At 35.9% G+C, this 17,362-nt stretch overlaps 2 protein-coding genes across 2 annotated transcripts; both read left to right on the forward strand.

Moving 5' to 3' along the window:
- The first annotated feature begins 1,802 nt into the window (after positions 1-1,802).
- On the forward strand, positions 1,803-7,483 carry LOC127798720 (protein SET DOMAIN GROUP 40). Its single transcript, XM_052332275.1, has 5 exons — positions 1,803-2,166; positions 2,843-2,974; positions 3,109-3,249; positions 3,638-3,952; positions 6,699-7,483. Exons 1-5 carry the CDS (start codon positions 1,873-1,875, stop codon positions 7,365-7,367), a joined length of 1,551 nt encoding a protein of 516 aa, XP_052188235.1. The 5' UTR covers positions 1,803-1,872; the 3' UTR covers positions 7,368-7,483.
- Positions 7,484-10,924: 3,441 nt separating this feature from the next.
- Positions 10,925-16,944, forward strand: LOC127800024 (sucrose synthase 6-like). The gene is made up of 15 exons (XM_052334396.1): positions 10,925-11,606; positions 12,590-12,744; positions 12,873-13,065; positions 13,183-13,301; positions 13,379-13,595; positions 13,670-13,765; positions 13,840-14,016; positions 14,123-14,239; positions 14,338-14,504; positions 14,604-14,828; positions 14,930-15,496; positions 15,607-15,745; positions 15,837-15,910; positions 16,584-16,613; positions 16,697-16,944. Exons 1-15 carry the CDS (start codon positions 11,355-11,357, stop codon positions 16,722-16,724), a joined length of 2,556 nt encoding a protein of 851 aa, XP_052190356.1. The 5' UTR covers positions 10,925-11,354; the 3' UTR covers positions 16,725-16,944.
- Positions 16,945-17,362: the final 418 nt, after the last annotated feature.

Raw genomic sequence — 17,362 nt, forward strand, 5'->3', positions numbered from 1 at the left:
CCTGCACACCTCTAATGGAAGCTCTCAACGATTACAATAGATATTATATATATATATATTGTGTTGTATATTTGTATGATCAGCGATGTTGATGGCAAAACAAGAGATTCTGCCATGGATTTGACAATAGAAGGTAGGTGTTAAAAAAATCGATTTATTGTCAAAATCGATCGAATTGCACTGCATCATGCAATTTTTTGGGTGAATGATTTGGCACAATTTGAAAAAATTGTAAATCGTGCGGTTTATGGTTTGGGATTTGAGAATTTCACATTTCAATTCAAAATTGAACCATGTGAATGATATTTTAATAATAAAAAAATAAATAATAAAATATAAAAAAGGTGTGCAGGTGTATATATTATTTTATTTGATATAAATCTCATTTATTAAATTTTTAAGTTCAATTTTGAAAGCATTTTGTTTACATAGAAAGTAACAGAGTCATTTGATTTTTGGGATACTCTAGAAGTTGAATTGGTGCATGCAAAATCGCAGAAATCAAACTCGTCAAATCGTGAAAACTAAGTATTTAACAAACTATGAAAATTGCACCAAATTGCATTGCAAAATGTAATGCGGTTCGGTGCGATTTTTGCTTACCAAACCAGACTATGCAGTTTGATTTTATAAAAAAATTTCATATGTGATTTGACGTATTGAAAATGTCAAAATCGACCAAATCGAACCGTGCACACCCCTAATGAAAAGGCAAGCCTCGTATTCGCTTTGCTGACATAAGCCCTTGTCTTGGTGAAGTTACTAAAATCGATGACTTCAAATATCATCTATTATTTGATAATGCAGCATAAATCCAATCACGCGTTGTGTATATATTTGTATAATTTTATTTATTTATTTATAAACTACACTTGGTCGGATCAAGTTATTTTTACAAATATTTCATATAATTTTTTTTTTAATTTTTAAATATATTTTACAGAATAAACACATTTTTAATAGGTTGTATGAAAATGAAAACGAGAAACAAATAGGATACAAAATAAAAATAGTAAAATAATATTTAAAAAAAATAAGAAATGAAAATGGGTAAATCAAAAAAAAAAAATCTTTTGGGTAAATATAATTTTGAATATAGAAATACAAGTTATTCCTATTTCTAATGTTAGTAAAGAAGAAAATATTTTCATTTAATGTGGTCACATAATAGAAATGTATTTTCAAATTAAAAATAAGTTTTTAATATTTTTTCAATATTGTAAAATTGCTCCAAAACGTTTTTGGATATTTTTAAAATTACGGAAGTACTTTGAAGTGTTTTTTCTATGTTTTTTTGCCTTTCGGGATATGAATTATTTTAAAAGGCCAAAATGAGATCAATTTAGCATTTTTTATACATTTTGTCTCTTAAATTGTATGATGAAATGAAAATGAATGTAAATCATTGTTTTTGTCTTAAAAAATACCATTCGTAATAATTTTATGGTTGAGTTGTATATGGTAATTTTTTGTTTATTATATATAATTTAAAATTTTAAATAAAATATTACAATAAAAGAATAAGAAAATTCAAAAATTTATGCGTTATAAAATTCAGTGGAAATTATTTTCTTAGGGATTACTTTGTGTATACAATTCAAAAATAAATTTAAACTTAATTTGTGTCTATTAGTGAAAGAAGAAAAATTAAACTGTAATTTTACAATAAACTGTAATTAATCGACTTTTGCACTTTACAATAAACTGTAATTTTACTTCGATTGGGAGTTCAAGAGGGGTTAGTGGTTACATTTTCATTTTTTGGGGGGCTCAAGTGTAAATTAGGAGAAACACTGGGAAAACCTCCCCAATTGTCGGTGCAAGTTGTCAACACCGGAGTCCGAGTAGCAGCAGACGAGAAGAGAGAGAGCCATGGAAGAAGAAGAGCGAAGCTTAGAAAGCTTCCTGAAATGGGCGGCGAAGCTCGGGATCTCAGACTCTGCGTCAAAAAACCGCCAAAGCTCTTCGTCCTGTCTGGACCAAACTCTCTGCGTCTCACATTTCCCTGGCGACGGCGGCAGAGGATTGGCAGCCGCGCGTGATCTTCGGCAGGGCGACCTAATTCTCAGAGTCCCAAAATCCGCCCTGTTTACCAGCCAAAGCCGACTCAAAGATGAAGCGCTCTCTCTTGCTGTAAATAACCACCCGTCTCTCTCCTCCACTCAGGTTTCCTTCGGAAAGATCGATTTCTTTTCCTTTTTCGCGTTCTTGTCTGTTACCAGACAATTCCGCTGTTATTTAATCGTAAGATTGGAGGTAACCAAATATACGGGTTCAAGCTCGTCAATTATTGTCTCTGGAATCCATGTTTTAAAATTGTACAGTTTTCACATCCCTTCTCTTTCATTTGAGCTTGGACGGGCTGTTATTAAGTAAATGTATCTTCAAAACAAGTATTGAAGGTTCAATGAATAGGGCTTAATTATTGTTAGTAGAGTCAAAGCGGAGAAAAGATAGCTGGCTGAAAGGAATTGAATTGAACGCTGTAGAGGTGAATGTGATTAACGTAGTAAAGTTGTAATGGCCTTAATTAAATTCGAGACCCGCTTTAATTACCAGTACTATGTAAACGAAGGCTTGAGGATATGTGAATCTTTGACCACTTATTTAGTGGAGAAGACAGAAGCCAAAAGTGCTCTTCCAGACCCAAATTCTATCTGTTGTGACTCGTGATGATTAGTGGAAATTCTAGTTTCCGATTGTGCAGCTTTTTGACAGTAGTTTTTTTGTAACCAAATGGCGTGCTACTAAATTTAAGAAGTTCATTTGGTTGTCTGAGACTCTGAGTTGCATTGTTGGACATTTGTCTAAATTTCTTCTTCTTGTTTCTTTCAATGTGCAGATATTGTCTGTCTGTCTGTTATATGAAGTGGGAAAGGGAAAGAGATCTTGCTGGTATCCTTACCTAATACAGTTGCCCAGGAGCTACGACATATTAGCAAGTTTTGGTCAATTTGAGACACAAGCCTTGCAAGTTTGGTTTCCAAGATTAGACTTATTTTTCTTACTTGAGTATTGTAATTTCTCTTTTGTTAATACCAAGTGAAAAAGAAAACATGAAAATCCTTTCCTGAAATCTTTTCCTGAAATCTTTTTTTGATTTTTAAGGTGAGTGATGCTGTTTGGGCTGCTGAAAAGGCTATTTCCAAAGCAGAATTTGACTGGAAGCAAGCTATTGCGCTTATGAAAGGACTTGACTTAAAGCATCATCTCCTAACTTTTAGGGCATGGCTTTGGGCTGCTGCAACTGTAAGTACACTTAATGCAATCTGAAATTAATGCGCTGAAAAATATGTCGGTTTATTCATACTGATGTCTCCTTACCCAAAAAATAATGCAATATGATAGGAGAGTTTTCACCATTAAGTATAAAGTTAATGCATCAGGTGAAGTTTGTGAACTATAAAATCTAAATAAAGCATCATGTTTTTAACTTTTATTTAATTTGATTTATTGTACAGTTTAAAAGTCGTAGGAACTTGATGCCTACTAGTTCAGAGGTTCTAATAATTGTTATCACAGTTCTTGCTATGTTTTATTTTTTTCTGTTGGGCGCGCGCAAGCTGGGGGGGGCGGGGGGAGGGGGAGGTTTTTGTCAAGTTTTTTCCTAATATGATGATTCACGATATGCTTGAAGATATCCTCCCGAACATTGCACGTACCATGGGATGATGCTGGTTGTTTATGCCCTGTGGGGGACTTGTTCAACTATGCTGCACCTGGGGAGGAGGCCTTAGATTCTGAAGATGTCTTTGAATTTGAGGAATCAAGCAGTTCAGGAACTGGCTCTAACTTGAAATTAAAAATTTCAAGTAATGAAGACACCACCACAGAACAATTTCTTCTGGAGCAGACTGATGCAAATTTGCTGAGGTTAACAGACGGCAGTTATGAGGAAGATGTCTTTGCTTATTGCTTCTATGCCAGAAGAAACTACAAAAAGGGTGAGCAGGTATAGATAACTGATCTTGTTTCCTATTAGGAGGTGATGCATTTTGTTATGTTTTCAATATTGAAAGGTCCGACCTATATTATAGTATATAGATGTTTATGTATTCATATTTAGAAACCTAAGGTTTAATGGCCTTTCAAAAGATATGACCATGAATATGCATAACTGGAAAGATAGAGCTGATCTCACTTAGTGGGATTAATGCTTGTGAGTGTTGAATGTTAAATGTGTCATCCATGAAGTATGGATGCAGACACACATGATGAATACAACATGACAAAAACATGGGGAAACACCATGTTTCAAAAAATGCCATAAATAACAAGTTCAGGGCAGAGGATTATGTTAGGACTTGGGGGTATTATTGTAATAAATAGAAGGGGAAGGAAAGGCGGGAAAGGGGGTTAGAGCTAACTAACCTACCTAACAATGAATAAATAAGGGAATGCTGAAACAGAATAGGCATTCTGGAATGAAATAACAAATTCTATTCTTCCCCAATTCTCTTCTCTCGTCTCTCTCTATCTCTCTTCTCTCTCTTCCTAAATTCTGTTCTAACGGAATTTCCCAGAAATTCCGATCCGACTCCAGCCCATTTCAGGGGCCAGACAGATTACTATATATATTTTCTGTTATATAAGATAAAAATTTTATACAAAATTAACTAAAATGCAATGTAACAGTTTTTTACCTTTCTTTTTGATAACTGCCATATAACAGTATTAAAAATTTAAAATTGAAAAAACAATGATCTCGCTTCTTAAATGTCACATATACCATTCACATAACAGTCACATGTCATAAACATAGTGAAAGCTGATTGAATTAGTTGTTGAGCAAACTTGTATTAGTTGAACGTGTCTCTTAATTCCTTATTTTGATGATTAAAAAAACTTGTGAAGCTGGTTTAAAGTTTTTCAAAATTATTTTTGGAGCATTTTTTATCTTAAAGCCTTTCTTGGATATCAAACACTGTTAAAAATTGAATGTCAAGGTGATTGTCAAATTTTTCTAATTTTTAGTTTTGGCAATTGACTATTGGACAATCCCTCATGGTCACTGGTTTCCACAGTTGACTTACTTGTTTGGTCAGTGGTTTCAACAATCGACTCAACAGTAGCCCTTCAAATCTCTAGTTGACCTCCAGTTGACCTTATTTGGTCACTATTCTCAGTAGTTGGCCTCTTGTCACCTTTGTGAAGAACTAGTTGATCAGAGTTGCATTTGACCTCATAGTCAATTGTTCATTATGAGAGTCGATGTTTTAGGAGATATGGTGTAGTTTAAGAACAGTCAACTGTCATTCAAAGCTAGTTGAGGTATCTTGGTCACTGGAATTGGCAGCCAACCTCTCAATTGCTGTTAAGTGGCTCAGTTAACTTTCCATGAAATCTGGTTTTCACTTGAAAGTTGATTGTTAAGAATGATAGTCGATCTTCCTAAGGTCTTGTTCTTGCATCATCTTTGAATTGCCTACCTCAGTTAACCTGACAGTTAGCTGTCTCTGAGGACAATCAATCCCACGGTGGATTGTTGACTGATTGTTGGGCCTTAGGCTATAATGACTAATTATATATATGTTTTGGCTTTTTGCAAAAAGGTCACATTCATGTCTTAGACACAAAAGAGCTGTTGAGATAGCTTCAAAATGTTCCTCGGGCTATAAATAAGCCCTGATAAAGACAAGGGAAGGCTAATGAAAGTGCATTAAAACTTATAAACTCAAGAAAGCAAAGACGAGTCTCATCAAGCTCAAAACAACAAAAAGGATTATTGTAGGGCCTTAAAGATTCCACTATTATCTTGTAAGAAAAGGGGATTAATTTTATTGACTCAATTCAACCCCCCACCCCACTGCGAATCAAACTACGAGTAGGTGACCAACATTAATCTCGCTCTTGAATCCTAACAAAGCAACATAAGTAGGGGGCTTTGTGTTAGGAGGGAGGATCCCATGTCGGTGTGAGTTAAGGATGAGTTATGGCTCATAAAAGAAAAAGGATGAGTCGTGGCTTATTAGTACGAGGGTCTTTTTCAAGACAAAACTGTGAGGTCAAATGCACAGCTGCTGCATGATGGCTGGTGCCAAGCTACATCAGTCAATACCTTGTGGGGGATGCAATCCCATCCTTGGCCGCATCAACACTGATTGACATTTAGCACCTTGGTTTGAACAAATGGATCATATAATCGTGGGAAGCAGTTGCTGCAAACTAATAAAAACAGAGTTCATGAGTAATCACTGTTAATTTTGAGATAATGAGAGTCCTTGGAAGAATCAGAATTGATCATCAATGTATCTCTCATGACAAATGAAGAAGAAATGAAAGGAAAGTTTGGATGATGAGTATCCTTGGCAACAAAAGGAAGAAAGGTTTGGATGTTAGATAAACCTATTTCACTATTCTATCAAGTATGAAATTTCTATAGATCTTGCTTCATTTATCATCTAGTTAAGATATAGTTTGCCTTTGTTCTATATATCTTGAGGGCATATGACAAACCTTGGAAAATTTTCCTTCTGCCAAATATTTTAGTAGACCTGTTACATTATGAAACACACGTTAATTGTTCCCACTTGATCAGTAATATGCCAGTAATTTGTTTCCCAATATGCCTCATTTGATGTTTTGTTTTCTGAGATTGGCAGTTGTAATTAGAGGTCTTGGCAGAACAGTTTAATTTTCTCTTTGTGAAATAATTTGGGTTTGGGTGATAGGTGAGTTATGAAGGTTCTTGTTTTCAGGTACTCCTAAGCTATGGGACATTCACGAATTTGGAGCTTCTTGAACATTATGGGTTTCTTTTAGATCGAAACCCTAATGACAAGGCCTTTATTCCCTTAGAACCTGAAATTTATTCCTTGTGTTCATGGCCCAAGGGCTCACTGTACATTCACCAAGAAGGGAAGCCGTCCTTTGCCCTACTCTCTGCCCTGCGGCTGTGGGTAACCCCTCTGAACCAGAGGCGGTCCGTTGGGCACCTCATCTATTCAGGATCTCAGCTATCAGCAGAGAATGAGATAACTGTAATGGAATGGTTGGCCAATAACTGCCAAGTTATTTTGAAGAATTTTTCGACATCAATTGAGGAAGACAAGTTACTGCTCTGCACAATTGACAGAATGCAAAATTGTGGTACTCCAATGGATCTGGAGACCATCCTATCAACTGTTGGTGGTGAGGCTCGTACTTTCTTAGAGACGAAGGGACTGACAGATGGAGAAAGTCGGGTAAAGTTATTCCAGTCAAGGCAGATTTGGAGATGTGTGGATAGATGGAAATTGGCAGTTCAGTGGAGACTTGGATACAAGACAATCCTAGCCAATGGCATTTCTTATTGTAATAAGGTAATCAGTCAATTTCCTTCTAAACATTCCCAATCCATAATAACCACAACTCATCATTCAAAATGAAGCCTTTTCTTTTATCTATCATTTTGTTTTGATGAAGCAAAAGGAAGAATGTGTATAAATACGACACTCCAGCAAAGCGGGACCTCGTCCCTAGTGAATGCCTTTTTATTTATTTATTTATTTTGTTCTGGTGATTATGCTCTTGTGTGACTTGATAAGAAAGAAATACTGTTATACATCCAAGTTGGCTTGGACAGGAGGAAGAGAAGTTTGAGCTAAACTACATAGAGCCCTAGCCATGAATGAAGGGACAAGTTTTGGTGTGATGACTCTCTATTCTACTTGCCAAGTTTAAGTAGCAACGATAAGATTGTTCTTTTGTGATTGAGTATAATTCTAAAATTGATGGATTTTAGAATATCCCTTTTCCACTTTTCAATCATACAAGCCTCGGAAAGGGCTGTGATCCCTTCTCTAGATCCTTTCATGATAAACCCTTTTCTTTAGAAACATTTGTGGATGAATTCTGTAAGACTTTCACTAGATGTTGGCAAACAAACTCAAATTTGTGCCAACTGCCCAGAAGATGTGATGCCCTATCAAACATGCTCTCCTCTTCTTCTTAGACAGTGGAAGTTGTTATGTTTTCTTCAGCCCCACCGTGCCATCTCGCCATGGAAGCATCTTTGAAAGTTCTGCCGTGTTCCAATTAAAGATGTTTCGTGGCATCCCTTTGGTATTCATTGGGTTTCTAATAGGAAAGATTCACTCTCAACAAAAGAGATCAGTACACTTGCACCTTCAGGGCTGCTGGATAAGTGCCCCTTCTTTTAACCTGCATGTAGACAAACTGCAATACCACCATGTTTAACACCTTTTTGGTATGTACCTACTTAGTATGGACTAAGCTAACTCTAATAGTTGAACCTTATATTTTTGCTGGCGTACTTTCATTTATTTTTTATTTTTTTGTGATTATTCAAAATTTTTATTATTTCAATTATACTATTAAAATTACAAATTTTTAATCAATTTAAGTCTTGTACTTTAACATTTTTTTTAGTGTGCCAACCTAAACTTTAAATCTATATTTTTTAATCAATTTAACTCATATACTTTGACGTGAATAGAGTATAACGTAAACATGGGTTAAATTGACTCTAATATGTAAGTGCATAGATATAATCGAAACAACGAAAAGTTTGAGTTGTCACATGAAAAAAAATGTCAAAATATAAGGGTTAAATTGATTTGAAAATCAAGTTCAGTGGTGTAATCGAAATAACGAAAAGGTCGAATAGTTACACAAAAAAACGTAAAAATATAGATATATAAGTATAGATTTGGCTAACTTTAATATCATTTAGGACCATGCTACTTGTATGCTTAGCCTTACACTTTGACTTATACTTAGGTGCACAAATGACCAAAATACTCTTACAAAAATTGCAAATATGCATCATTCGCCCTTGGTTGTCTCATCTTTCTTCTCTCTCCCTTTCTTCCCATTGTCACTTGCTGTAGTCACTGGTTGCCACCTCGCCTTGCGCCGACCATTGTGTCGTCTTACTTTGCGCCGACCACTGCGTCACCTCACCTTGCATCAATTGTCACATCACCTTGCGCCGACCACTACATTGCCTCACCTTACGCCAACCGTCGCCTCATCTTGTGAAAAGGGAGGATCTATGACAATCAACACGAAGCAAGGTGACGATCGGCGATTGCAACGAGCGACGATGGGAAGAAAGGGAGAGAAAAGACAACCAAGGGTGGGGGAAGCAAATTTGTAATTCTTGTGAGGGTATTTTAATTATTTGTGCACCTAGGTGTAAGCCAAAGTATATGGTTGAGTATATAAGTAGCATTTTCCTATCATTTATAAAATTTATCCAAAACGTTCCTAATAAACTATCAATATAAAATTAGATTATGAGGCTGTTTGGCTTAGTGGTTTGACTGCGTATAAGCCATCACAGGAGCTGATCCTCTTGGCCGCGTTTGAACTCTAAGCGTTTGGTTGAGCATTTCAGCTTATACACTAACATGCGGAAAAGCTGCTATAGCAGCGTTTATCAAAAGCTGCTACCCCCAGCTTTGCCAAAAAACGCTGGTAAGTTGACCAACAAAAATACAATACTATCCTCAATTATTTTTCATATTTACACGCGTACCCTCCATTACCGTTGATACATCTTCTCCCCCCAAAGCTCTCTTCTCTCCCATCGTCTTCTCCAGGACCTCTGCACTGCCATTAGCGTTGTTGCGCCGTCGCCCAGAAGCTCGCTGCAAGCAGCCTCGGTCCAGATCTGAGTTGCGCCATCACCGATCGGGCCGTCGCTAGCCGCCTCCTTCTTCCTTCTTCCAGCAACCTCCTATTCTTCCAAATAAATCCTTCCCCCTCTGGTACATCTTGCGAACTCCTTCTTCTTCTTCTTCTTATCAATTTATATATATATATATATATCTATGTTGTGTATTATTTTCCTTTTCTTGTATTTATATGTATATATTTTATATATCTACTTTTTATGTTGTGTGTTATATTTTTTCGAGGCTATTTGGATATCAGTTGTATATGTTTTTTTTATTAACATATAAAAAAATATGTTGTGTATTTTTTGTATGTGAAATTTCTTTCTGTTTGTTTTGTAAAAAAATATGTTAATAAAAAAATAGAAGAAAACTTTCTGTATATATTTTCTGTATGTCAAAAAAATATACAACTGATATTTTTAAAATATGTTATATTTTTGTATAACATATTTTATATTTCTGTATATATATGTTTTTTTTATTAAAAATATGTTATATACAATTAAAAATATGTTATATTTTCTGTATAAAAAAAATAGAAGAAAACTTGACATATGTAAAAAAATATGTCAAGTTTTATATGTATATATTTTCTGTATGTCAAGTTACTTACATAAAAAAATTTTCATTTCTGTTTTTTTTTATAATTATATATAATTTATTAACTTGTAATTGTAAGTATTCTATTAATTAAAAATTAATTTATAATTTATTTGATGAAAAATAGTATTTTTATGCTTTTTAATTATATTATTTAGTATCATGTTTATTTTAGTTTTTTTGTCAAATTCTGATAGCTTATCAGCTTTTACAAACCAATCACATAACTAATAATTGATAGCTTAAAAGCATATTTATCCAAACACATAATTAACTTAAATTCTATCTAACTTTGAAGTTAAAAGCTAAATTACTTAAAAATTATTTAAAAAAAACGCTAAGCCACACAGCCTCCAGGAGACATTGGTTAGAATAAATCTTCACAAAAGGGCTTGGAAATTGTGGCCAAGCTTGCTTGATGAGTCCAACATTTGGACCACGTGCACCAAAAATGCAATTTCAAGATGTGGGTTGCATAAACTCTAACCAACCATTGATGAGTTATTTTATTTCTTTATGTTATAACATTATAAATTCAAATTATGAAAAGGTAATCATTTCAACTGGATTACGTGGCGACATGGGCAAGCATCCCCCCCCCCCCCCCCCCCCCCCAAGACACATTGACATTTGACTAGCTCATGGTTTCTTCAATAATGGAAGCTTGAGCTTTTTCTTTTATCCGTTACCAAAAAGGTGAAACAGAATCAATAGAACCTTGCCCTTCTTTATCAATGGAAAAGGCTAGCCTATACATACATACATTATATATATGTATATGTGTATGTATCACCCCCCCGGTTTCAAAATTCCATTCTTTTCTCTTCCTTTTTGTTTTCTATTTCGCCATCAAAACGGAAAAGCAAAGAATGATACCCAGAGAGAGAGAGAGAGAGAGAGAGAATCTCCTTTTGGGAGAGAAATTAGTTCTTCCTTTCGAAGTTTCATGGCTCCAAGGAATGAATGTTCTTTCTCCAAAGCCAAACCCTTCACGTAACCAAACGCAACCTATAAATATACCCATCTCGTCATCTTCTTCCCAGAGCGAATTCAACCGTTTTGCAGCCTCTTCTTCATCGATTAAAGGATATATATATTCCTGTTATATATATATATATATTACAGCAATTAATGGCTGAAGCAGCGCAGGCGATGAAGAGATCGGAGTCGATAGCGGACAGCATGGCGGAAGCCCTCAGAGAGAGCCGCTACCACATGAAGCGGTGCTTCTCCAAGTACATGGAGACGGAGAAGGAGAAGGAGAAGAAGAGGCTGATGAAACTTCCCCAGTTGATAGCTGAAATGGAGATGGTTATCAAAGATAAGAGAGAGAGGGAGGACCTCTTAGGCAGCTTGTTCGGCTACATCTTGACCAGCACCCAGGTCTCCTTCCATTTCATCCCTTTCCCCGCTCCTACTCGCTTGCTACTGCTCTCCACGTATTTTAAATGAATAAATAAACAAATAAATATAGTCGTTATATCGGGTCCTAGTCATGTCGAGGGTATTTTAGTAATTCTATACAAATTCTCGTTGTTTTACAGTTTTGTCCCTATAAATCTTTGGTTTTTTACCCGTCTCTCATAATTTCTTGATATTTCAGCTTTGAAGTTAGCTTCTTGTAGATAATAGACATATCCTATCTGCATATACACGATAAGGGTAATTTAGTAATTTTACACTCACCTTGTAGCCCATCTACACGTCTCACTTAAATATCAATAACTTTTCATCTATTATGCACAAAAAAAAACTCTTCGGGCGCGTGGTTTTGTTATTTTTTAAATATTTTTATTTTTAAAATACTAAAAGATGTCAAAAAAATATTTTTGTATCATTTTTATAATTTTTAATTACATTTAAAATCGTTTTATAATATTAAAAAAATATTTAAAAAATATTTTTAATTCAAAAATACGTTTTCGTTAAAAATAAAATTTTTTTTGTCTCTAATTCAAAAATTTTAAATTTATTGTTTATTTTTAAAAATAAATAAAATTTAAATTTATTATTTATTTTTAATTAATAAGTCATATTTGGTAGTGTTGAAATTTATGTTTTTTTTTATTAAATAATTATTTTTATATTAAAAATTATATTTATGTATTTTTTTGAGTTTTTATTATTATTATTATTTTTTAAAAATACTATTTTTTATTATATCTGTTTCCCTCGTGTAACCTAACGTTTAATAACCTTTATTTAAATAATTTATCGATAAAATTTATAAAAAAATAAATTATTTCTTACTAAAAAGTTGAAGATATAATCAATTTATTATTATTTTTTTTCGCTCCAATTTTACAAGAATTAATTCCAGCGGGAAAGGATTGGCGCGTAAATCCCCTTCGCCTGAAATTTTGCAGGAAGCCGCCGTCGTTCCGCCGCATATCGCCTTAGCCGTGAGACCGCATCCCGGATTTTGGGAATTCATCAAAGTGAACTCTACTGATCTAGTCGTATATAGCATCAGCGCCGCCGAATACTTGCAGATGAAGGAGATGATAGTCGACGAGGATTGGTATTGCACCATCACTTCGCTTGTTAATCGCTGCCACTCACGGGCTGGAACTCTTCTTGATTCATATACTGTGTAATCGAAGTCTGTACAATTATTGGAGATTCTGAGAGCATATGATTGATTTTCAGGGCAGCGGATGAAAATGCTTTGGAAGTTGATTTTGGCGCCGTCGAGTTTTCCGTGCCTCGCCTGACTCTGTCTTCTTCGATCGGAAGTGGAATCCAGTTCGTATCAAGGTTCCTCAGTGCCAATCTGTATACTGGATCACAGCCTGCGCAGGCTCTCATAGATTACTTGCTCTCGTTAAATCACCATGGAGAGGTATGGATTTATGAAACAGAAGTTCCTCATCGGTACGAAAGTATCCAATGAATTTTTACGATTTTGAAAACGGATCGATGATTCGTTTCCAATCGTGCTTTGGTCATAAATTTGCAGAGATTTATGATCAACGAGACGCTCAACACCTCTTCGAAGCTGCAGGCTGCTCTAATAGTGGCCGAAGCAGCCCTAGAAACCCTACCAAAGGACACGCCATATGAGAGCTTTGACCAAAGGTAGTATTATACCCTGTTTACCTTTATATGCTAATATCATCTGTTTTCACTGAAATCTATTGCCGAATCTTGCACAGGTTTAGGCAATGGGGCTTCGAGAAAGGATGGGGTGACACTGCAGAAAGAGTAAAGGAGACGATGACATTTCTTTCGGAGATACTGCAGGCACCCGATCCGTCGAACACGGAGAAGTTCTTTGGCAGGCTTCCAACGGTTTTCAATGTTGTCTTGTTCTCAGTCCATGGCTACTTCGGCAAAGCAGATGTCCTTGGCTTGCCGGACACCGGTGGGCAGGTACAGATTTTTGAGGATTCTTTGTATCCTACAGTTGAGAATAAGTTATCTGAAACTTTGCCTGCAATCAACAGGTGGTTTATGTTTTAGATCAAGTGGTTGCTTTGGAAGAAGAACTGCTTCTCCGAATTAAGCAGCAAGGTCTTAATGTGAAGCCTATGATTCTTGTGGTATGTGACATCTCCCAACTGCAGATCATCGTGAATGGCACCGATGATAACACAGATTTTGTGGATTGCAACAGGTCACTCGGCTTATCCCAGATTCTAAAGGCACCAATTGCAGTCAGGACATTGAACGGATTGACAACACAAAGTACTCCTCTATCCTTCGGGTGCCATTTGTGAAGGAAGATGGAGAAGTGCTCCCCCAATGGGTTTCTCGTTTTGACATTTATCCCTACCTTGAAAGATATACCGAGGCATGTCATGTGCTATGTACAGAATTCATTCGTCAGATACAGTTTTCTTATCAAACTGCTTCTCCTTTTGTCTGCGTTTTCACTTCCTTTTGTCTTCAATCAATAGGATGCTCAAGAGAAAATCATCGAATTCATGGGCGGGAAACCAGATCTTATCATTGGAAACTACACAGATGGGAATCTGGTAGCATCGCTTATGGCCAGGAAACTTGGGACAACTCTGGTGCCATCCAGTTCAATTTGTTTTTTAGCTTTTGAAAATGTATATATTTGTTCAACCTGATGCTTACTACTAAATTAACCTGGATTATTCTGAATCAGGGTACGATTGCACATGCTTTGGAGAAGACGAAGTACGAAGATTCAGACCTCAAATGGAAAGAGTTGGAAACTAAGTATCATTTCTCGTGCCAATTCACGGCAGATATGATTGCCATGAACTCTGCAGATTTCATCATTGCAAGCACATACCAGGAAATTGCAGGAAGGTCAGAGAACTGCCACCTTGGAAGAAAATTTGCATGTTCTGAAGAAGCAACCATATAACGGTACTTGATTGATTAACTGAATCTTTTCTATGATTGCAGCAAAGATAGGCCTGGACAGTACGAAAGCCATGCTGCATTTACTCTTCCAGGGATTTGCAGAGTTGTTTCAGGCATCAATGTCTTTGATCCCAAATTCAACATCGCTTCCCCTGGGGCAGACCAATCTGTGTATTTCCCTTACACGGAGAAACATAAGCGATTCAACTCATTTCGTGCAGCCATAGAAGAACTACTCTTTAGCAGAGTCGACAACAGTGAACACATGTACGTGTTTGAGTTTCTGATTATGAATTCATATTGACTTTCCAATAGGACTGTTTGTTGAAAGAATCCCTAACATCTGTTTTAAAATGTTATAAAATCAGTGGATATCTAGAAGACAGGAGGAAGCCAATCATCTTCTCCATGGCGAGGCTTGATACAGTGAAGAACATCACTGGATTAACTGAGTGGTATGGAAAGAACAAGAGGCTGAGAAATTTGGTCAATCTTGTTGTTGTCGCTGGCTTCTTTGATCCTTCAAAATCTAAAGACAGAGAAGAAGCAACTGAAATCAGGAATATGCATTCGTTGATTGAAAAATACCAACTCAAGGGCCAAATTAGATGGATAGCAGCGCAGACTGATAGGCACCGGAATGGAGAGCTCTATCGCTGCATTGCTGACTCGAAAGGAGCTTTTGTGCAGCCTGCTCATTACGAAGCGTTTGGCCTTACAGTCATTGAAGCAATGAACTGTGGACTGCCCACCTTCGCAACCAACCAAGGTGGCCCCGCTGAGATCGTCGTTGATGGGGTTTCAGGTTTTCATATTGATCCCAATAATGGAGATGAGACGGGCAACAAGATTGCTGATTTTTTCCATAAGTGCAAACAGGACTCCGGGCACTGGCTCAGGATGTCAGAGGCAGCGGTTCGGCGAATCAACGAGTGGTAAGCAAACAAGTTAAAACTAGTTAATTGGTTCACTTTGTTCTCCATTAATTCTCTGGATTAAAAGCATTAACACATCTCTCCCTCTCCCTCCCCGGCCCCCCCTGCAGCTACACATGGAAGATCTATGCAAACAAGGTGTTAAATATGGGTAGCATCTATGGCTTCTGGAGGCAGTTGAACAAGAAAGAGAAACAAGCAAAGCAAAAATACATTGACATGTTCTATAATCTGCAATTCAGAAACTTGGTATGTTGCTATATAAGTTAAGAATGGCAGGCATTGATCAAAGTTATCTTTATATAACAGGGGATATCTGACAACTATTTTACTCTCATAGGTGCAGAAGATCACCACTTCAAAGTGTGGAATTAAAAAACATATGCACAAGCCAAAACCCAAATCCCAAGAGAGGTATATTCCTTCCCCTAAAGGTGATAAATTCAATTACACAAAAAAAAAAATTAAGAGAGATTGATGGGTATGGTCTGCAGTTTTTTGTTGAAAATGTTATATACAAATTAAGTATACTTACAGATACAAAATCCTAATTATATCGCAAGCCCTTGCAAGGATAAAATCATTTTTAAAACACGTGTGCGCGCAAGCGTGCGTGTGTATGTATAAGCAAAATTGTATGTGAATGCTTATAAAAAGGTTAAAAGATTTCTATTTTATATACCGCACTGACTGCACATGCCCCAAACTATTGACGAATAAGAATTCATGTTGGCCACACCTTAAGTCTTGATATGTTATTTTTGTTGTATGCTCTCCTGACATAAGTTGTTATATTTCTCTCTTACCCTTTTACAAACAGCGCCCCGCCCCCCCCCCCCCAAAAAAAAAAAAAAGACAGAGAGAGAGTAAAAGTAAGATCTGGGCTGCCCAAATTGGTTTCTCCTTGAGTTTATTGCATTCCTGAGTGTCTCAAAGTAGATGTGACCCTTTAATTTAGAGTTATTTACTGCATTTTTCTATAAGTCCATATTATCAAAAATTGCAAGTGATTAAATTAATGAACAGTATTAAACGAGTAGAAAGGGTCTGTAATGTCTCCTTCTGAAGATTTCAATTTTTTTTGTAGCTCAAAGCGCGCGTCTTCCAGCTTGCAGAGGTAAGAGTAATAGAAATTCCAGTCGACTGATGTAGTTTCAAAATCTTTTTCGCTTTCTCTTGCGACTTAACACGAACGGGCAGATTAACGTACAGGCTGTTTGGATCTTGAAGATCCCGTACAACACCACGTACGGCGGCTCAACCACACACTAACCGGCGTCGCTGCCCTGCCACACCACACTCGCCGCCAAAGTGATTTGTATATTGAAACAAATAAATAGAGAATTTGGTGTTTGATGTGATTCCATTCTTTGATGTGTCAAAAATATGTAATAATAATAATAATAATAATAATAATGTTGTATGTTACACAACATTATATAATAAAAGAATCACTGCATTTTCATACTATTTGCTCCTGCTTCAACATTACATTTGTACAGTAATGATTATCAGTTCCCATCATAACACCACCAACTTAAAAAAAAAGAGTTCCTCCAATTACTTATATTGAATAATATTTTAATTAAATTGAAATAATTAAACTGATTGAAATTGTTAGTTCGGTTGGATTCAAATTATATATAATTTGGTTTAAATTTTAAATTTAAGTGTTTCGATTCAATTTGATCTCTATATTAAAAAAAATTGAAATAATTGATTGATGGCTAACTCCTAATTAGTTACTAAACTCTCCAATTAAAAATTAAGGTCAAAACAATAAAATGATAAAAAAAGGGAGCAAAATTAAGCATTAAACCACTCTCAAACCCAATGTTATGTGTTCTTTTGTTGTAGACTCCCTAA

Source organism: Diospyros lotus, chromosome 4, assembly GCF_014633365.1.
Source record: "Diospyros lotus cultivar Yz01 chromosome 4, ASM1463336v1, whole genome shotgun sequence".
Classification (NCBI taxonomy): Eukaryota; Viridiplantae; Streptophyta; class Magnoliopsida; order Ericales; family Ebenaceae; genus Diospyros; species Diospyros lotus.